Here is a 23,371-nt window from a genome sequence, read left to right on the forward strand (position 1 = left end):
GGTAATGGGAAAATACTAGAGTTAGAGTTGGTAACTATTTCAATGCATGTAATGATTATAGTTTGGCATCATACATATATCGTCAAATTGGTCCTCGTATGTTTAGTGATTCTGCTTAACGAATGCTAGTTATTTCATGCATAAACAAATAACAACACAGTTTAAATACGTTCAGATGTTCATCAATAATCCATTATACACGTATTTACTTCGATATGTTGCTCTATTTGAGCGGAAAGGACGCCTCGAATTACTACTTTCAAGCCACAATAAATAAATATGACGATAATTGCATTATCTTCGTACAAAATGAAATCAGACCAGCCCTTAAACGATGAGACCCACATCAAAATTATCGTCTTTGAAAATGTTTATGACGTCGCATTATTCGTCGGTTTTCCACGGCGGTGGGATCTTTACACTCGCACCGGTCGGAACAATCGTCCGGGATGGGAAGAACAATGCCACCGTACACCGTTGAGTCGCAGCAGTCGCCCCCGTCCCATTTGCACACGGCACGGTTGTTATCGGCGTCACAGAAGCCGTCGCCGATAGACATCTAAAGAATATATATATCAGCAAAACGTATGCGACTCATGCCCGTGCTATGCTTTTGTTAGTTCTTCAATGGAAAATAAATAAGGAATATGTAAACATTTTATGTGGACCAACCGACCGACAAACCGTCCTAGAGACCCATAGAGACCCATTCCGTGTGGCGGCACAAGAAAGCAAGGAATTCACTAAAAAACAATATGATAACACTGGTCTGGGTCTTTATCTTGAGCTAAATGAATCAAATTACGACCTGCAAATATTTACCCATGGGCGTCTGGCGTTCATTAACAATCATATGTAAATCCTGAGAATTGTTGGTCATTGTTTTGGAATTCCGTTGTGGATACGCAATTAATTTTTTTTTAAATTACTTGCTGTGCTCATAGCGATGCAAACGCTTTCTTCAAAAGAACCTCAAACGGAAATGGTCGGGGGAGCGGCATTAGCAAAATGCCTTAATATCGACATTTGCCCATAGTGTTACGCCAAACACAAACGTGTTAATTGACTAATTTAGAAATATGAATTACAATTATAAATTAGCATATATCTATAGCTCTTGGCCCCTATGGTCTCAATAAAAGAATATGTGTATGAACCAATCAGGCCAATTGATGTCAAAAGTATTTTATTAGTTTATAACCCTGGTCCATTTTAACCACGTACCTTATTGCACTGCTGGACGCATTCAAATACTTCCGTCGGCGGGTCCCAGGTCCCATGGACCGTGCAATGGGTCAACAGATCCCCGCCGGACCGGATGTGAGTAGCTTTGCCTTTCGGTTCGTCATCTTCTACGGACACAACGGGCACGTAGCGTTTTTCTGTACATCCGATCTTACACTTCTTGCCTATTAAAAAAACAACAGGCGCAATTAAGATTTGAATTAGCAGTTAAAAACGGCGAAACATAAATGAAATGACGTAACAACATTAAAATGGTGGCTTATAACAAGACAAATTCAATTTAACGATGCCAGTTGTATGTGTTCTTAATCCATTTATGCCTAACGTATGGAAAAAAGGCCTTTGCAAACAGTGTAGACCCAGATGAGACGCCGCATGTTGCGGCGTCTCGTCAGCGTCTGCGCTGTTTGCATAAAGGAATTTCTGTAAGAAATATTCTAAATATAGAAATGAATATACTAGACATCCAAAATTTTTGAAATAAATTGATCCAATTAAGACGGATGAGAGAGTCCACTAGGAATAAATGGGTTAATTTTGTTTCAAAAATTAATGCAAGAGGAACACTTATTGTTTTTGTGCACCATAGTATACATACATCTCGGTAGTAGCGGAGCACTAGTAGCAGTAGTCTAATAAGCATGCTGTTATAAGTATGTGTCGCGTTCTGAAAAAAATGGGCATAATGCATTTGCGTAAAGTGTGGTCCCAGATTAGCCTGTGCAGTCCGCACAGGCTAATCAGGGACGACACTTTCCGCCAAAATTGGATTTTTGCTAAGAAGAGACTTCATTTAAACGAAGAATGTCATAAAAGCGGAAAGTGTCGTCGCTGATAAGTCTGTGCAATCTGCACAGGCTAATCTGGGACGACACTTACGCACATGCATTATGCCCAGTTTTCTCAGAACATGACTCATATTATTGTTGTTTTTTTTTCATAGATAGAAAAGTAACAATTGACCATCTATAGCTGTCAATTAACTTAAGGATTAACCTTAATCGACGACATATGGTCCGACAAAAAAACAGAAACGGTGTTTTATGTAAACAAAACTTTAGTTTGTGAACAGTCAATAGCAGCATTTAAAAACGAGCGGAATCCATGTCCGTTCATTCGGTGTACTCACCCGGTGTCATTCCAGAACAATCGTACTTCAGACCACGCGCCGACACCGGAAGTGGACACGTCAGACGGCTTGACCCGGAACACAGCTCGAACTCTCTGTCCCATTTGCCGTTCGACTGACACGTGATCTTCTGTGCACTCTGAAAATGATACAGAATATAATAAACACAAAAAATAAATAAGATTATTTATAGATCAGTTGATTAATCATTCTAAAATATGCACGGCAATGTGATCATAGTATTTTTTTAGAATCCACCGTTTTAATTATTTTCTTTTATTTAGGAATAAACTAAACAATATCTACGCTATATCTTTGATCTAGGTTATTCAGATGTTAGTGTACTTGGAAGTGGCGAAACACCTCATAGGCTCAACATGACCAGGAAAAGCGTCAATTGACCACCGTAATAAAAAATCTAACAAACAAATTATATGCCACTACCAAAAAAATGTACGATAAAAAATGCAGTAGTCTGCATAACTAAATCAAACTGAAAGTATTTTTTTTCAAAACAAAATAAAGTCAAACACTGTATTCAATAGACCTGCGCACTTCCAGAACACTTCATGTTGCACGTGCTTCCAACGACTGTACCGCGCGTGCACGTGTATGCACCTGCGAATGTCGTTGGCGGCTCCGGACAGAGCACCGGCTCGCACGTTGGCCCGATCCAGCGACCATCCTCATCACAGATTATGCGGAAATAGCGGCTGAAAACAAAGATCTTTTTTCATTTAATGCCAGCGTATTCTGTACTCTTGCTTTTGCTTTGATTATGCCGATATAGAGAAACACATTTGATACATTTTATACAATAGCCCGTCACTTTCGTAACAAGCAGCGGTTACGTTTTGTTCAGTGAACTTTGCATTATTTACATCTCTTGTCGTCTGGCTTTTTTTCTACGTTGGTTTCTATGTACCGATGAACTATGCATAGGAAGGTGAAATATTAATCAGAATATTCCGTAAACTGTATGAAACACTCAATGCCAATCCGTGGCTAAAAAGGTTTACTGGTATAAGAAATATATAGTTATACAGGCCATGGAGCGAGCTAGAAGGCACGACTTCGAACATGTATAACAGGAAATGTTTTGAAATTTAACATATGCAAGCGTGGGGTTATAAGTTGTGAGAAGACGGCAAATGCTATAGATGATATGTGAAATACGCCTAGTAACAGGGTGCATGATCACGTGACGTTTTGGGGTTCCAACTTTTAACTTTAAATGGATTTAAACACGACGGTAAGTGGTGCTTTATTTCAAATAACTTTTTTAAACAAGAGATGCCATATATTTGACCTTTGACCTTGAAGGATGACATTGACCTTGACCTTTCACCATTCAAAATGTGCAGCTCCATGAGTTACACATGCATGCCAAATATCAAGTTGCTATCTTCAATATTGCAAAAGTTATGACCAAGGTTAAAGTTTGTGACACATACAATGACAGACATATACAATGACAGACAGACAGACAGGCCAAAACAATATACCCCGATCATTCGATCCAGGGGCATACATGTTTTCTCAAGAATTTAAACTAGTGCATAAAAGACAGATTTTTATGCTGATTATGGCAATGTAGAAGACATCAGAATTACTTTATTTAATAAGCATGTGTTTGTGTTCAAAATTCCATTTTTACTACATTCATTGTAACGGTTATATTACACGCATAGTGAAATTTTGTCACCGATTTGGTTTAAACACTATTTATTTAGTTCAATAGAAAGTACATATAAGCAATACAATACAAACATACATATTATTTTCGAACAATACACAAGGCAGGAGGAAATTGCAGTATTGCTTAATATAAAGGCTGTAGGATACAATTTGACAGAATTGAGAAAAAAGCTCGAGGCTTATGCTATGTCTCTCTTCTGTCTGTTAGAAGCGCTGCTGTTATGGTGTAAACAACCAAACGTGTAACAACAACTTATTAAAATGACAAAATTTTGAAACATATAATTCAGTGATTGGTATTTGAATACCGTTTAGAAATGGAGAAAATATATATGTTGTAATACAAATCATATAACAGGGTAGTATAGATACAAAAAATGTAATAAGTTGAGAAGGAAAGGGAAGGAAGTGTAAGAGTAGAGTTCGAGTAAGAGAAGTTGCGATAAGAAAAGAAGTAGTTGCGGGACGAGGCATCGTTAGCAGAAATGGTTTGTTCCTGAGATGGAGTAGGATTAGAATCTATGACTATCTCGGATGAAAGACTGAACATGTTTGAAAATTAATAAATTAACTTCGTATGATCCGTCTTTAACACCAAAAAGAAGAAGTTGCAGAGTTATTGGTTGAAAACTGGACAGATTGTCAAAAAGGATAACTCTTTTCACAGTATAAATGGGACAATTGAAGAAGAAATGATATGGATCTTCAATCTCACCGCATTGACAATATGGAATTTGTACAATTTTTTTGCGTACAAATGTTAATTTAAGCTGCTACAATGCATTCGTAAACATGCATGTAGAATAATAGACTGCCGCTCTCCATTGAAGTAATGCAGGGGAATTATTTTTTTATCTTTGTTTACATTTGCTTTGAAAGCTGAGAGAGAAGGAGCTGTTCTTACAGATTGTTCCATAAGTTTATAGTTGATGGTAGAAAAGATCGTGAAAAAGTTGTCATATACATTGAATGCTGCGAATATTGTTAGAATTGCGAAGTGAATAAGCCGAACTGTCTCGAACGCTAGAGGGGATCAGAGTACACAAAAAGGGGGTGATATGGAATTATACATTTTATAGAAATTGGTAAGTTTATGTTTTGTTCTCCTATTTTTGAATGGTTCGAGAGCCGTTTCATTATATAGATTCTGCAAAGATGTTTAACGTGTTCCTCCGCTGATTATTCTTGCTGCGTCCTGTTGAATCTTTTCAAGTTCATCTTGTGTAGTAATGTTGTCCCAGACTACATCAGCATATTAGAGAATTTGTCTGATAAATGTTGTGTATATCAATAGAAGGGACTTTCTATCGAGCGTAAACTTGAACGTTCGCATTAAATTAATTCTCTGCCATGCTTTCTTCTTGACTGATTCAATATGGTCGTGCCAGGAACATGAATCAGAAAAAATAAAGCCGAGATGTTTATGAGACGAAACCTCAGTGATTTGGAAGTCGTTGAGAAAAAGAGGGGGATGGATTGGGAGGTTGACTTTTCTAGACATTACTAAGGATTCGGTTTTGGATGGATTGAAGGTAACCAACCACTTATCAGCCCAAGAATGGATTTTTGCAAGATCAGAGTTAAGACGGTTAGCTGCATTAATCGGGTTGTCGACGATTATATATAGCGCAGTATCGTCTGCAAATAGGCGAATTGGACAGTGAATATCTCGTACAATATCGTTGATGTATATAAGAAAGAGTAGGGGCCCTAATATAGACCCTTGAGGAACACCAGCATTTATGGGTAATGGGTCAGATTGGCAGTCGGAGATTACAATACACTCCTGTAGGTAGTCTTTTAACCTAGATAGAAGATTTCCAGATATACCACATAGTCGGAGCTTGTGAATAAGTCCTTCGTGCCATACTCTATCAAATGCCTTAAAATGTCACAAAATACGGCTCTTACCTCTTTACCTTCGTCGACAGCTTTAATAAAGGTGTGATATACCGAGACTAATTGGTTGACAGTGGAATCTTTTGGTATGAAACCTGATTGAAATGGGGTTATAAAATCGGTAGCCCTTAAATGGTTAAAAATGTATTTGTGGAGGATTCTCTCCAGACATTTACTTAAAACGCTTAAAAGGGACATCGGTCTATAATTTCCAACATCCTGAGGATCAGACTTTTTGTGAAGTGCACAAGCAATTGCTTCTTTCCAACTCCGAGGGACTATACAAGTTCTGATGGAACTATTGAAAAAAATTTGTAGTGGACCTGCAATCTCAGATGCAATTTGCTTTAGAACTTGGCTATTTATTTTGTCTAGTCCTGATGCCTTTCCCGTTTTCATTACTTTTATGCAATCTAAAACATCTTGACGGGAAATGATGAGATCTTGAAAGACGGGGCAATCTGGCTCATGGGAATGTAAGTTGTGCATGTGCGTACTGGGGATAGTTAAAGTAGATTGAGATTGGAAAAAGGAATTTAGGGTATTTGCTTTGTCAAGAGGTGACTCATATATTGTACCATTGTGAATTAAGGGAGTCAACTCGTTATGTGAGGTGTTTTTATTCGTGATTTTTTTATTTTTTTCCAGAAGTCGGATGAGGAGTGTTGACTTTACGTATTTGTTTAGCAAGATTATCAAAATGAACTTTTTTTGCTGATTTTACAAGATAATTGACCATTTACGTTGTTGGCGATAAATGTGCCAATGATGTCTGAATTGGTAGCCTTGGCCTTTTTGTATGCTCTTTTGCGGCGTCGAATTTCTTTTCTAATATTTTTATGTAGCCATGGAGGATCAGCTGTTCTTATTGTAACTGTTTTGGATGGGATAGAAGCTTCGCAGAAGCAAATAAGTTGACTTGTTAAATTTGAGGTATATATGTCAATGTTATTATCGCAGCAGTTGTTCCAATCAAAGTTCTGCACAAGTTGTCTTAGTTTAGTGTAGTCCCCATCTTTGTATTTCAATATTTTACGTTTAAAATTTGACCCAACTTTTCTGTTGAAGTTTATGACGCAGTAGACTGGACAATGAAACCGAACTTGTTGGTCAAGAAAGGTTCTCCGACGCCACTTTTTAACACTGTCAATGATGATGTTAACATGAAAAGGTCAAGAAGAGAATTCGAGGTTTCAGTGAAATGAGTAGGTTCCTTAATAACCTGTGTGAGATTGTACTGTATAAGAAGGGAGTCTATTTTGATCCTACACTATGGTTTATGCATGTCGAGGTTGAAATCACCTGTGATAACAATGTTTTCAATACCTATGTCAACGGCTAGTGAGATCGAATCGTATATGCATTCTAGTATATAAGGACAAGAGTTAGGTCACCGATTTCAGACGTATTCAAGGATTTATTCTTATACCTTAAGATATTGGCACAAACTGCAAGAAAAGTGTATTTTGTGCACTATAGATTTTTGCAAATGTATTTCAATAACTTGAGATATTTGCAAAAAATAAAGTTCCTAACGGTGTGTTTACATTCTGTCCAGCCCGTGTGTAAACCCATGTTAACCCCGTTAATTCTGCACCCTGAATAAGATAATCAAGCAACTCAAGCGATTAATAAATGAAAGACATACGCTTTCGGCCCTTTGCCCTCAACGTGGTAACCATCCTGGCAATTGATCTTGCAGTTCTGTCCCACCTCCTGTGGCCCCTTGCCGCACTCAGAGGTCTTCAACTTGCCGTTGACGTAGCGCTGCGCCCCAAGCGCGTCGCAGAGAACAGCGCACTCGGACTTGCGCTTCGACCAGCTTCCGGATTTCTGGCACGTTATTTCGGTATCGTTTATTCCTGGAAACATTTTGTTACAATGGTTGTTATTGAACCCGCAACAACTTTTGAAAAACACATCTGATTTGTAGGTACAACAAATGATAAGTGATACCCGATTTATGTACCAATGGTAGTATGTCCACTTCCGGATATTTTTTTGTTGATGTGGTATGTTAATTTCAAATTATGTAAAGTATGTCTATTTAATCACAAACGAAGTTCATATTTAGTCACTGGCGGGATGAGAAGCTTCTGAAGCTGTGGTCAAAAGCATTAATTTGTATCAATTGATTCGATCATAGATTTAATGAAAATTAATACTTTATAACAGTCTTGACAGGCATTGAGTGATATATTAAAGCACAAGGTGAACACGAAAACATCCATTCATATGATTTGTGCAAGCGAAAACGAAGGTTTCTATGCGCAAAAGGAGAATTAACCGCTGCAAGAGTTTCTGGGGAATTATGTAGTTTTCACACGTTCAAATAACACGTTTGTTATAGAACTGATCTGGGGATACAACAATAGCTGACCCATTAAAAACATACTTAAACTAACACACCATATAAACTACAATTCATACATATAACTTGAATGTGTTGCTTGGAAAATCTAATACGTAATAGATGGCTTGTTATATTTTTCAAATATGTGGATATACGGACTACAATTATACTCACCGACGAGGTAGGCTGGTTTGTCGCACTTGAATACGCAGCGCTTCGCAAAAGTAGTTCCTTCCGGGCATGCGACGGTAGCCCTTGGTACTTCCGGTCGGCCGCAATCCACGGGCATGCACGAGAAAGGGGAACTCGTGTACCACGTACCATCCACGCACGTGGCCTTGTTATCGTGACCGTCCAAGTGATATCTATATAATATTATAATATTATAATGGAAAGCAGCTTAAAGAGATAATGTTGAATTTCATTTGTTTTAAATAGTTTTTATTATATGCATAATATAGGATCTGGGACGAGTTGCCATATCATTCCATATTTTATTAAACGAGTTCACAAACTTTGTTAGTAAGCGAGCCTTTTGCTTTAATAAAATATGTTATGAAATGACAACGAGTGTCAGATCTTTTTATCACATGCTTTGAAATGAGCAAATTAAATAAATATTTAAGCAAACATAATGAAAAATACCGAATGTTGTTTACATTTCGTGACGTCATTTCACATTGCAACGTCATTTCAGCAAAATAACAATTGGTCAATCGAACGAAAACTAAGCCAATGAAAACGCTTACATGTGTAAAATTAAAATATTCGTAATGGTTATATTACATGGAAAACAGGGTATGGCATGTGATAAAATAATCTATAAATATGCTTTATGCCAATAATGATGATATTAATATCATTAAAAAGACATACTCGACAAAATTGTCAACTGATAGTTTTAGTCCAAAATGGAAATAAATTCATTATAAATTCATTATAAATTCGTTGTTCCTATTGTAATTGTAACTTAATCTGAGTACGCTCTTGTAATCGGTTCAAAGTAATACTTGCTTTTCTTTCTTAACACAAACTGGAACAGATATCAGGCACCAAATGGAGAATATTGTATAATCTTATATGAATTTAAACTTGAAATGCCAACGTTGAATCATATATACGTTTTTATGAATAAATATAGCACAACAAAACATACGGTTTTGTGTTTATCCTGGCAAAGAAGAAAATCGAATTTGAAAAGTTAAAACATGTTTTTAGTCCGAGATAAGTTGTTTACCCTGTGTCTAGAGACAAATTAGACCAACGTATATTAAGTACATGTGTATATTGTAATATACTACCCAGGTTCACACTGTATCTTGCAGGTATCTCCGTCGTTCGTTCCTGAACAGACAGCATTTCCGTATTTCGCCGGAAACTCGCCGCATGCGGCTTTTGCGCATGCGTTGCTCACACATTGGCCTACGCGCGTGTTGTAGAGTTGGTCACGTGAGCAAGATGCTGTTACAAGGGGGTTGATGTGGGGTGAAGATCGAACGCGAACCGCGTGGATGCTGATGGTGGAGAACGTAAAACTAATGCGAACCCCTGAAATTAAACAAATTAAATACTTAACGCCTCATTAAATTTAATAAGTAGATAACGAGCTTGCTTGTAAAGAAATTCATACGCAACAATAAACATAAAATCTGTTTGAACATTGTCATACAAGAAAAGCATGCTGTTTGCGTTCTGAACAAATTTGTTAAAATCGTACATGATGATGATCATGCAGAATAAAAATGCAAAAATTCTAAGTAAGATAAAACAGTGTTTTCCTCCCCAATCCGCTCTTAGCTTTCAACGTACAAATGTCAGCCCACCTTTTGTTAAGAAGAATGGTTTGCTCAAGTCTTGTACCACGGGCACGTGTAGCGGGTTGCTCTCGCAGCTCGCCGGCATTCCACCCAAGCCGCCGACGGAAACGAACTCGTCGTCGTCGGTAATGAGTTCCACAAAGAGCGGCTTGGTTGCCTGACTGTACATAGTTCGTCCGTCAGCCGCTAGGTGCACGAGCACCGCTGTTGCAACTACAGGTTTGAAAATGGTCACCTGAGCAAGAAAAAAATCGATATTTTTGCTTGCACGGATTTGATTGTACATCTGTAATGCGTTGTCCCGATGTACCAAAGATGTACCAAAGTATTAAACGGAACACTGCGACAGAATAGCACAAATACAGACGCAAAAGCAAAGCTAATAAATTTGCAGTTTTGGGCCTTCAAAGTATATACGTATATGCCTTATGTAAAATTGCGGTAAAGCTTTGAGCAGTTGTTTGTTTTGCTTTTAAAACATATATTTTAAATTAATTCATGGGGTTTTGTTTCATCTAAAACAAACACATGTATAACAAAAGGAACATTTCGAACAAAACATGTTAAACTGCATGTCAAGAAGTTCCAACCTTTAGCCAGAAGAGTCCGGTGACGTCATATGTTACGCCGCAAGGACGCCAGAAGCCATCTGCCGGGTAGGAGCCACACTTCTGTAAAGTATTATTACGTATATTCCGCACAGCAGTGAAGTAAGACAATGTCGACAATGTATGCATAATTCATGTAAGAGCCGTATAGAGCGCGTGGAACGAATGTTACGTTTTGTATATGTAGACTGCTGGAATGAATGGTGTTAAGCAGTGCCTTGGCATTGTATTGTGTGTGGCGTTTCTTTGCCAAGAATACCAACTACTAGTATTTAACGAGCGATAACTAAATATGCGCACACAGAGCACATCGGCTTTTCCTGCAATCGCAGATTGAGTCAACGGGTGATTTGTATACGCAATGTTTTATGTATACAGGTATATATTTAATGTAATTTTGATTATTTACTTTTTAAAACGGTGGCCCAGTTCGAGAAACCTACCTCCAATCTGTCCGGTTTTCCCGTAACAAAAGACGCCGGACAGCCGGGTGACTGGTGGTCCGGGTTTGCCACCGCCGCGTACGCCCATTGATCGATGAAACCATTAGGCGCAGACAATCCACAGTCACCAACTTTACCGTTATGTTCGCAGTTGTCGCCCTTGATCGTAATAACTGAGCATAGACTTGGCGAACCTATGGAATACAGTAAACTAATTACTATTTCAAAGATAAAATAAAAAATCCATTCAAAAGTTTAAAGGTTTTTTATATTTAGCTTTCCGATAATAGTTTATACAATATAAGGTTATGTCTTTTGTAATCACAATTCTGTTAGAGGTCATAAATCGTTGAAACCTTGACACCGAAAGTTCTCTTCTAATCGGCACTCCATAGAGCAGCCGTCGCCGTCAATTGCATTCCGATCGTCGCACTCCTCCATGCTGCAGTGATATTTGATACAGTTTCATTAAACGAGCCACGATCTGGGGAAACTGAGCACAATGCATGTGCGTAAAGTGTCGTCCCAGATAAGGCATTGCAGTCTGCACAGCCTTATCAGGGACGACCCATTTCGCTTTTATGGATTATTTCGTTTTGAACAAAAATCCTGACTGGGCGTACACAGTCTCGTTCCTTATTAGCCATTGCGAACGGCACAGGCTAATCAGGGACGACATTTTACGCACATGCATTAATCCCAGTTTTCCCAGAACAAGGCTCAACTTATTTACTTATTCGTTGTCGCACGTAAGTTTCTTATTCTGAAAAGCACCGTTTCTTGTCCGTTAAATATCTTATAAACTTTCCCAGTATCATCCATGTTACTTTTAAGATATAATGCGTATACAATGATTACAGTTGTGGTTGTTTTAGTCCCACGATAGTGTTAACCGCTAAAACTCTTTTTTCTTGTGTATTAGGCCGTGTATGCGTTGTAGTCCATGTCGTCCCAGGAAATATAATTTTGGGTGAGACATGCAAGAATGATCGGTAAACTGATCTGAAGTAAGTTAGTTTCCATGATTTCACTCATTAATTCACTAGAGATTGTCTTTCTTTTGCTCCATTATTTAATTACATGCGAATTTCACATATTGAGTATGTTAGTCAGATCTGTAGATGGTCAAATTAAGATGTGTGTTTTAAACTCGCAAAGTGTTCTTCACATAAGCAATTATTGTCTGGAAACCATCTAATAATAAACACAAGCAGTATTGGTTTTTATACAAACGCCATAACAGATGACCCAGTAAAAAGTAGCGGTTTTCGTTTCAAACGCCAAAATAGTTGACCCGTGTATCCGAACGATAATATACCTATCTTTGCTGATCTTAAATAACCAAGCATATGCGATTCGCATTGAATTTCCCAGTAAGCAACTTTAAAGGGAATATTAATGTTTACCTACCTGTCTGTGCGTCCGTCTCCGCAGAACGGTCCCCCATGCGTGTACACAAGTTCCGGTGACGTCACGCTTGTACGCGACTCGTGCGTGACCTCCACGGTGTATCGGTATGTGGTCCCATTTTCAACAGATCTGTCAATTAATAATGGAATAATTGTATTGAGCTAATATTCATTATTTTTGTACAATAAAGCACGTTGATGGAGTGCGTTTTGTTGCGTTCTATATAACTCATGCGTCCATCACTTTGTGTATACTACTGAACGACAGGCAAACAATAATGCTTGAACAAAATCGAATAGCCTGAAAAACAAACACGAATAATTGAATTACATAACTCCGTAAAAGGTTATTACCGATCGATGAACTTGTTATTCGCCGTTACAAACGAGGAGTGCGCAAATGGAGGATTCCTGGTTAGGATGTACTTCGGCAGTTTCCGGTCCGTACATGACGTCATTTTCGGAATAGACACGACCTCCACGGCGTCGATTGCCAAATAACTGTCTTCGGTATATATGGTCACCTGTTTCAGAGATGTGAATCGGATGAGTCGAATCATACATACTTGACGATATAATCCAATTAATAATCCCTGCATACATTTATTGGACAGATGCCCGTTTGATAAAATATCGAGTACTAGTATCAACCCCGGAAACCCGACATGTTGTGAGAAGTTTGACATGCTAGCAGATGTAGCCGATATATTTTAAAGAATTTCGGTAGGGTAAGTAAATCTAGTTCTATAATTGTTTAAAGGCATTTTTGAAATAAAATATATTTTGGTGCATGCAAAGGAGGTATTACCATGTATGTTAGAAAAATCCTGGTTATTAATATTTAGGATTTATTGAATTATGGCTATTTAAAGTCAACGATGCAGGGATTTGTCCCATAGTTAGCACTTTATTTACAAATTTCTTTAAAGGTATACCAGTGAAAAAAATTATTTCGCCGACAATTATATTAACCAATGTCCCCGAGTAACATATCCACCAGTGTTTCTTAAAAAAAGGTTCGTATTGGTGGAGAAATTCGACTTTGCATACAACGTGTTGATGAAAAAATGATATGACATGGTGCTGTTCAAAGATGTCGATATATGACACGTGTGAAGTTCATTTATAAACTTAAATCTCACTATTACAGCTGGTTTATGCCCACTCTGACGCATTGTAGATCATTTTCATTGAACTTTGAGGTTTTATAATGATATCCGCTCTGAAGCTTAGTTAATTTCCAGCTAATTTGTATATTCTTTATTATTTGAAAATCATTGTAAATGTAAAGCAATTGATTCATACAGGTAAAAATATACGTCCGGTAGGCACACAGTGCACCGCACAACTTGTTTGATCTTATAAAAGGACATGAGCAGCTAAATGAAGTACCTACTTTTAGATATGCATCAGTTTCACAATACCTTCGTGTATATATTAATCACTTTTATCAGTTTCACAATACCTACGTCTATATGATTATCAATGTTACAATACCTACGTGTAGATATTTATCAGTTTCACAATACCCACGTGGTTGTGCTTTTATCAGTTTCACTATACCTACGTGTATACATTTGTATATTTATCAGTTTCACAATACCCACGTGACTGTGCTTTTATCAGTTTCACAATACCTACGTGTATACATTTGTATATTTATCAGTTTCACAATACCTACAACCAAAACAAACATGAGGTACCTTTTATTGGAACTAGTTTGTTATAATTATAAATGTTTACGTGTAGATATTCATCAGTTTCACAATACCTACGTGTAGATATTTATCAGTTTTACAATACCTACGTGTAGATATTTATCAGTTTCACAATACCTACGTGTAGATATTTATCAGTTTCACAATACCTACGTGTAGATATTTATAAGTTTCACAATACCTACGTGTAGATATTTATCAGTTTCACAATACATACGTGTAATACATACGTGTAAATATTTATGAATTTCACAATACCTACGTGTAGATATTTATCAGTTTCACAATACTTACGTGCAGATTTTAATCAATAAACATAAAACCTACGTGTGGTTAGTTATCAGTTGCCCTTATATACATGCTGATGTTTATTGGTAATTACCCTAGTCTTATAAATATGTAAATATTAATTGAAACAAACATAATATTTATGTTCTCACCTGAAATATAAACAAGGGCAGGTCAGTAAGGACGCGGAGATGACCTGTAAATAAACTCTGAATCACCCACACACGAAACAAACCTTATTTATGCGTTTATCTGTATTGATTGGAATAGTTGTCTCCAGGTCGCAGTACGTTGGTACCTCGAACTGCGCAACGACCTCTCCTTCCGGTGACGTAATCTCTACCACCAGATCAGCGTCTGAGCGGAGGTCCACCACCCAGATGCTGATTCTAAAAGAGAGAAAAAACACGAAACACGTCATGACGTTTTAAATAATTCCAAAATTGTTACGATTTCTTTTCATTATCGATCGATTTTTAAGTTCAGCTTACAAACTGAAATAATTGAATATTATTTTTCTACATTCAACCAAGTTCGATATACTTATAAACATCTATTTAATGTTTTATTGATATAATCACTAATAAAAGTTTTATATACGTGTATGCTAACTGCTTAACTGTCGACGTAAAAATTCAATAAGATAAAACGCACCCATCAATAGGGAATTTAGGCAATTAACTTAAAGCGATTCGAAACCTTCAAATACAAAAATAGGCCACGCGTGTCCACAATTCAAATCAATTTTACCATCAAAAGTCTAAAATGGCATTCGTTAAATTGCCAATAAAATATTTTCATTTCTTTATACAATTGTTTTTGTGTATGGTGAATTTGGTTTATTGTTACCTTGATGGTATGACGGGTAATTGAAAGGTCAGTTCTATCCAGCAGGAATCAATGTCACAAGCGGGTTGTGTGTTGGAGTTAAAAGGTCGCCAGGAATATGAACTATTGGAGCACTTCTCTGCATCTGGTAGTCCTAAGTGAGGAACAACGTTTGTAATTGAGTCTCGTTCTGAGAAAACTGGACTTAATGCATGTGCGTAAAGTGTCGTCCCAGATTAGCCTGTGCAGTCCGCACAGGCTAATCAGGGACGACACTTTCCGCTCTTATGGTATTTTTAGTTTCAAGGAAGTCCCTCCTTACCGAAAATCAAGTTTATGCGGAAAGTGTCGTCCCTGATTAGCCTGTACGAACTACACAGGCTAATTTGGGGCGACACTTTACGCACATGCATTTTGCCCAATTTTCACAGAAGAAGACACAATTAATTCTGGTAACATATTGAACAAAATATCCGACTTTCGTGGCCAATCGCAGGCCGCTATTTGGACATTTTCCTTGAGTTATATGTATTATTTCCCGTATTTTAACCCAAATCAGACCAAGCAGTAATATAAGAGAGGGACTGTTTGTGCAAAAGCAAATTATCAATACACCCGTTGTGTACAATATTATTTTTGCAGCAGATCAGATTTTAGAAAAGTATAAAAGATACATGTAACAATAATGTTTAAACACTTGTTTCGTTTGTCGTAGATATCCATCTGTAAGGCACAATCACCTTTCTCAAAAAGGATGAAAACTTCAGAAAACATTAAAAACCCTAGATAGAGGAAAAAGAAAAAGGTATGTCACGTTAACCAACCTGTAGCCTGGTGTGGCGACCACCGGACGCCGTGATGGGAAGATCTGGCGCTGGCAGCGTACTGGTGTAGCGCGTCGTTGCCGTCACATCCGGGATCCGAACCTAGCGGAGTCAACCACGCTATGTGGACGCTCGTGTCGTTGACAAAGATGATCTGAGTGTAAGAAAGTTTCACTATTCAGTCAACAGATATATCTCGCCAGTATGGGTCCCTTGAGAGAGAGAGGAAAAATGAACTCCGTTTCTTTCTCCTTGTCCTTCAACTGATGACCTTAATGATACCATCTCGGCGCGACTGGTTATTTCATAAGGTGAGAAGAAATAACGAAAATCAATTTTGATAACCGAACATATCAAATACTCATACCTTTGGAGCCACTGGTACAGGAACCGGAAGTTTCATTTCTCGCGCAGCCTGGTACACCAGATCCAGGTAACAATGCATCCGAGCAGTCTGCTGGGGAGTGAACCGGTCTATGCAACTGTCGTCTGAAAAATACTTTGAAATAAATTTAAAAATTACAAATTAATTACTACTTAATAACAGTCTACTGCCTTTCGTCTGCAACATACATTTGATTATCGTATAACCTTTGAAACATTATGTTGATTCTGAGCTATATATAAAAAAAATTCAAGACGATTTTTTTATTGTAAATAACGTCTGAATTATGATCAAAATGACCAAATTACTATGTTATTGCGAAAAAGCACTTTATGCTTTTACAAGCCACCGCAAAATAGTATGTATTTTCCTTATATGTCAAGCAGTGGTCACAACCTTATACCTGCATAGCCCATGTAGTTGTTATACGGCGTATCGGTGTACCGAGTTACCCCGCACGTAGCCTCTGTGCTGCTAGGCAACGGATCCGAGCACCTGCTGTTCCGAGTTGTGGGTCGCGTATCCGAGCACAGATCACCTTTTTAAGCCACGCAAAATGTTAAGTACTTCGTAAATAAATGAATGCATTATTGAATGCACATTTAGTTGTGTTTTTAATTAGGTTTAACATTTCTTCAAAATCTATCATTTAGTCGCGGGTTTGCGCTCCAAAGTTCACTATACTATTCATATTTCGTATTCGCGGGTTTTATGGTTTAGATGCATTTGTCGAATACATTTAAGTCTCCATTTATCGAATAATCTCATGACAGGTCAACTAATGCATGAATAACGTAGTCTTACTTTATAATGAAATAAGCAAACAATTCATTTTGAAAAACTTAAATTGCAAGCTTAAAATTAAAACAAATATGTGAAATATACAATATTAATACTATTTTGAAATACACAATCAGCATGAAATTCTTAATACGAATCAATGAAAACCCCTACTTTGGCCAAATATTATTAAACCAAACTTGTTTTTACAAATCTCGGCCAAATGTCTAAAATCTCAAAGCACCTCCTACCTAACACCATGGAAGGATGCGTCTCTATGCATGGGTGGTCACATGACATCTCCGACACTCCACGGTGCACGTGCCACAGGCCGAGAGCGTGACCCATCTCATGCACGAGAGTTTTGAGCGTGTGTGGTTCGCTGATAGTTGCCGCGTGCATCGCGATACCGCCTGGAGTAATGGCAAACGCGTTATCAGGCGTAACAAGATACTTCTCGGAGCTTTGAATAGTTCGGTCGATTTGGAGTATACGTTCGCCCTCATAAATTAAAAAAAAATCATCTTCGTTAAATCGATATGGATAACCATGTTAACTTTTGTGACTACATGTACAGTGAATAGCACACTTGTTGATCATTTGATTGAAGTCAAATGATTTAACTCAAAAGCGAGATTTTCCGCGGTGGAATACCTTTATTGGGTTGCCCAACTGCCCATTTTAAAGAACGGCATACGTGGTATATATATCGACTAAATAATCGCTTTGCTGATGACACAGCTTTGCAATAGCAGTCCATGAGACCTACCCATAACGGTGAAGACGTTTTTGTCCCAGGGATACGTAGCTACGCCCCGGAAGTGATCACGGTTCCACCCGGAAGTAACCAAGTAGACGTTAATTGCGTCACTTCCGTTTAAGCCAATGGCAGACTTGAGTTCATCAACATGCATATAGCCACTGTAAAAGGAATCGAGCAGAAAATCTTAAATCGACTTAGTAGAGTAATTGCATTTTGTGTTTTACATTTGTGTCTTGTTCTGTGAAAAATGGGCAAAATGCATGTGCGTAAAGTGTCGTCCCAGATTAGCCTGTGCAGTCCGCACAGGCTAATCAGGGACGACACTTTCCGCTTCAATGGTATTTTTCGTTAAAAGGAAGTCCATTTTAACCGAAAATCTAGTTTAAGCGGAAAGTGTCGTCCCTGATAAGCCTGTGCGGACTGCACAGGCTAATCTGGGACGACACTTTACGCACATGCATTATGCCCAGTTTTCTCAGAACAAGACACATTTTATTAAGGAAAAACTTGTTAATAAGCAGACAGTGTATACTTTCGAGTGAGATACCCCGTGTATGGTCTTTATTCGATTATTTAAATACTACATGTAGTGATATTAATATATTTGAAAATGCTTAAGCGACATAAGCTATTATTTCAAATATTTCACTTAATGAAACTGATCCCCACCGTGGGAGCGTTCTTTAGATCTTACCCAAAGACACCAAGTACTGGTTCAAGGCCCAGGAAACGGACTTGACAGCGTTTATATAAGCCTTAAGCTTTCGATGCAATCGAGCTAAAATAAATAAGTTTAAACTAAACTAAATGAAAACTGAAGGAATCGCCTTTAAAGGCCTTTATAATGATATAACAAAATTAAACGCATTTTTAAATGCATTGGATTTGCAAAGTTATCAGTTTGAGAGAATTGGTCAAACATCCTATATGTCGTAACTTATTAATTTTAGCAAAATGTTTATATTATCGTTTGTTATTCATGAATGCTTTGCTTAAAAAATACCAATTATAATACGAGTCGCGTTCTGAGAAAAATGGACATAATGCATGTGCGTAAAGTGTCGTCCCCGATTAGCCTGAGCAGTCCGCACAGACTAATGAGGGACGACACTTTCCGCTGTTATGGTAATTTACGTTTAAAGGAAGTACCTTGACACTTTACGCACATGCATTAAGCCCAGTTTTTTCAGAACACGACTCATACCATAATAACTTCGGAACATAAACCTACCGGTAATCGCTGGCAGGATCAATGCAGGTATTGGATGCCGCAACCCTCGTTAAGCAACAATCGCCTTTATCATAGCCGTGATAAGCTTTGTTACACTCGGGGTTGCAGACGCCGTTGCCTAACAAGTCATTTCTGCACTCTGACCTCACGCGATCGCAGTCGCCTCCGTCATTTCCGGTGGTGGAGTGCGCGCACTCATCGTCGCAGCGGCCATTTCCGACCATGTACGTTTCGCAGTCGAACATTATCACTTTTTCGGACAGTGTGGAGTTTCGGACACCAAACTGCTCCAGATCGAACCTGATGTTATACGGCTCAAACGCCTTGTTAAGTGCTTTATGCTGATCGAAAAGGTCTTTGTCGGTTACCAGAGGTTTCTTGCCGTTTGAGTCCATTACGTTTACCACGCGGTATCGGACTCGTTTTTTGTCCATCAGCCGCGTATGGTTCAGGTAACTCATAACAACTTCCGGATCGTCGCAAACCGTCCGCCCGCAAGGGGGCGCTTCCAGTCGCAATGTATGTAACGGGAGTGAGATGTCTGCGGCCGTCATTTCCGGTGGATCGTCGGAGATAACTTCCCATCTGCTCAGATCGTTAAACGAATCGCTAAATACGAGGCCGTTGTCGTTCTGAGAGACAGAATTTGGGTCGTTCATATTTCGCACGATTTCCGAATGTTGAAGGACCCTTTTCCAGACTGTCAGCTCGTCGAGTTTTCCACGAAAGTAAACGCCATCATCCGGAGATCCACCAACGAAGAGCGCCACACATTGGATAAACGCGTCGCGAAATATGACACCCTCTCGTTCCACGCGCGATGAAATCTCGGCCCCGTTGACGTACAACTTGACGTGGTATCCGTCGAACGTAGCGGCGACGTTAGTCCACTGCTCGTGGTCGTATGCTCTGTGGGCAAAAAGCTCCGTCTCCTTGTGGGCGCCATCTTGGAAAACGGTGAAGACGAATCTCGCGTTCTCTCGTTTGTGGTTCGGGAGACCGATTCCTACGGTCCAGCCTATGGCGGAGGACTTCTTGCATTCGTCAAATACAGCTCAACAACCAAAACATGATTTGTTATAACTTCATTGTAGTATATGGATGCACTAATTTTACGGATAAGTCTTTTTAACATCGAAATCAGGTCTTGGTCGGCGTAAGTTTGCTCATTTAAGTGTATACGAACTAAACGAGGTGTTTTTTCTTCGCAAACATAACAAATAACATAATAAATAAATATCGCCGCAAGATGAAACCTGCTAATTTATATTGGATACTTTAAATGGTTATGTCATCTTTTCTTTTTAATACCATTTAAATAAGCTTTCTATTTGCTTTCTATTTGCGAAGTGTTCATCTTTTTTTCTATTTGTATTATTTGTGTGTGCCGAATAGGTTAATGGACAATAAGACGAGGATGAAAACGAAGCTGCTGACGCTGCAGTGACTGTTGCTGATGATGAGGAAGAGGATTATACTTTTATGCTTCCACTGATGATGGTCATATAGCAAAGGGGAACATTAATTTGGAAACGCCATTGTGGATACCAAATAATGGGTTAATATACAAACTCCATACTACATAATAGGACGGATAATGACCGATAATGCCAACGGTCATTCATGGTTAATATAACCTGGCGAATATAAGTTCAGACGCGATAATCCGGATATCCCAGGTGGCAGATTTGTTTGTTGGACTTACGCCTTAAAAGACGACAAAGTATATGTTGCTAAAAGAATTTAAAATCAGCTTGACCTAAGCAGTTTACGAAATGATCGCAATCGAAAATGTGTCATGTGATGCCATGTCAACGATTGAACTTTATTGCAATGCAAAATAAAAATTCATGCATATAAGTGCACCGTTCCTCAGATTATTTTAGAAGTTTGTTTGTATATATATACATTCGGTTTATGGTTTATATTGACCCCATCTTTATGAAATCAGCAAAACAATTCATATATTAATGCGAAATAGATATGTAATCACCATTTTAACATAATCATATGTTTATTCACAAGAATTTTATCGATGTTATACATTAATAAAAGCGATAGACAATGTATTACAGATGTCAGATTGTGAGCATTTGGTTTGTACATTGCTTGTTTCGAAATGAAAAAAAATCACTGCCAAACTTATAAGATATTAATAACTATAACTATAAGCTATGCAGCAAATAAGGTGCATATCATTTTGCTATAATTGCATACATAAACATGGCATTGCTTAAAATTTTAATGTAATCTTGTTCTCTTCTATAAATCTAAAAACACTGTGTTCAAAATAGGAAAACATGCAAGAGGTAAATTAAAATAAATTATTATTTTAGCGGACACCAGTTCAGTGTTTGCAACGACATATCGTCGGTATTTCCCTTACATATCGACAACCATTTGTATATCGAAACAATACATATTTCATAGGTCTTCCAGTAACTTTAACAGCTGTAATATAAAGGATTTGATAAAGTCTGAAGACTATGTTGAAAACAATATGTGACAAATTATGATCCTAATATGTTCAAACAAAATCTTGAGAGAAAATAAAATCCTACCTAGAATTGGCGTAAACCGGTACTGACCGCCTTCCGGCTTCACCCAAAACTGCACCGAAAACGTTTTATTTGGCAGTGAATAGCCGGCATCGTCATCTTCGTCGTCATCTGCATCTCGAAGTCTCATGAATTCCCCCTTTCCAGAGAAGTGAACGGCGTTTCCAAAAGGCGACTCCGCGCGGCCGACGTCACGTGGATGACGTTCCAGCAGACGATTCAGTTTGTTCATCCGATTGTGGTCAAAATCGTCTGCTTTCGATGTTGCGACAAAAATCGACGCCAACAACGCCGAAATTCGGAAAATTGAGAACCTACTCGTATTCATCTCATACGACCATTGAGTGTCTTCATAACGTTAAAAATCAAAATTGCAAATAGATATAAACATGTTACTTTTTGACAAAACTTAAACCTGAGTAATCCGAAATCATTACATCACTTGATTTTTTAACATGTTGTGAACTTTGGACTCTACAGCATTACATATTTTGAACTCCGTATTCGTCAAGTGAATGAACTCCGCAAAAAAACACTGAACAACCCTGTGCCTATTGTAATCGTGACAGACCAATTATATCGTGTATAGGCCATAAAGTGAAAGCGTAAAATATAAACACCCCACTTTGAGTGGATTAGACGGTAATCGTTCTTTTAAGGCTTGTAATTAAGCAAAAGCAATTATAGTGCGTTTGACTGTCACGCTTTGTGTATATAAATCTGTGGAATTTAAAATACTACTATTTTTCGGAAAATCGGTCTGAGATGGGGTTGGACCTAGATTTTAAGCGGTAATTAAATGCAGCGGGAAAATTGTACGCCATTAGAATTTTATGTTTTAGGGAATGCAAACTTACAACAACGCGGAAATGAATACGTACAACTGTTTCCGTAAATTTAGATATGAAACTTCACATAAGGGCGAAAATTTATTATAGATGTCGATTTTAACGAAATCCAAAAACAGAGTCTCAATGTAAAAACAGCGCGCAGGTGTATAAACACAAAACCACTAATAAATAAAAGGACCTTGATATAAAAAAAATTCCAATAGATTTTATGAAATCCATATACAAGTGTTAAGCACCTTTTTAAGATTAAATCTGGTGACATAAGTTTTGTAATACGTCGAAATGTATTTATGTTTATAAATGCGCCTATCATGGATACACCATGTTCAAAACGACTTATATGTATAGCGTATAGTTTAACATAAATAGATCTATACACAGTTGTTGGATAAAAAAGGGGAATTTCCACATGATATAACTATTTGACAGTGTCTGTTGATTAAATTTGCGTGAAAATTCAGGAATCATTTATAATTTCATCTAAACTTTTCATTTATGAAAGTATGTAGATGCATATCTTCGCATCTTTCGTGGTAAACATATT

At 37.9% G+C, this 23,371-nt stretch overlaps 1 protein-coding gene across 1 annotated transcript; it reads right to left on the minus strand.

Moving 5' to 3' along the window:
• Positions 1 to 166: 166 nt before the first annotated feature.
• LOC127838581 (pappalysin-1-like) lies at positions 167 to 22,650 on the minus strand. Its single transcript, XM_052366408.1, has 22 exons — positions 21,980 to 22,650; positions 19,419 to 20,472; positions 18,194 to 18,345; positions 17,676 to 17,837; positions 17,048 to 17,182; positions 16,627 to 16,748; positions 16,260 to 16,413; positions 15,457 to 15,589; positions 14,843 to 14,996; positions 12,956 to 13,125; positions 12,603 to 12,731; positions 11,549 to 11,634; positions 11,193 to 11,386; positions 10,732 to 10,812; positions 10,148 to 10,376; positions 9,626 to 9,872; positions 8,499 to 8,689; positions 7,620 to 7,833; positions 2,922 to 3,087; positions 2,375 to 2,513; positions 1,225 to 1,409; positions 167 to 559 (listed from the first exon to the last, which is right to left on the minus strand). The coding sequence occupies exons 1-22, from the start codon at positions 22,302 to 22,304 to the stop codon at positions 353 to 355; spliced, it is 4,629 nt and encodes a 1,542-aa protein (XP_052222368.1). The 5' UTR covers positions 22,305 to 22,650; the 3' UTR covers positions 167 to 352.
• Between the last annotated feature and the right edge of the window lie 721 nt (positions 22,651 to 23,371).

This window comes from Dreissena polymorpha, chromosome 7, assembly GCF_020536995.1.
Source record: "Dreissena polymorpha isolate Duluth1 chromosome 7, UMN_Dpol_1.0, whole genome shotgun sequence".
NCBI lineage: Eukaryota > Metazoa > Mollusca > Bivalvia > Myida > Dreissenidae > Dreissena > Dreissena polymorpha.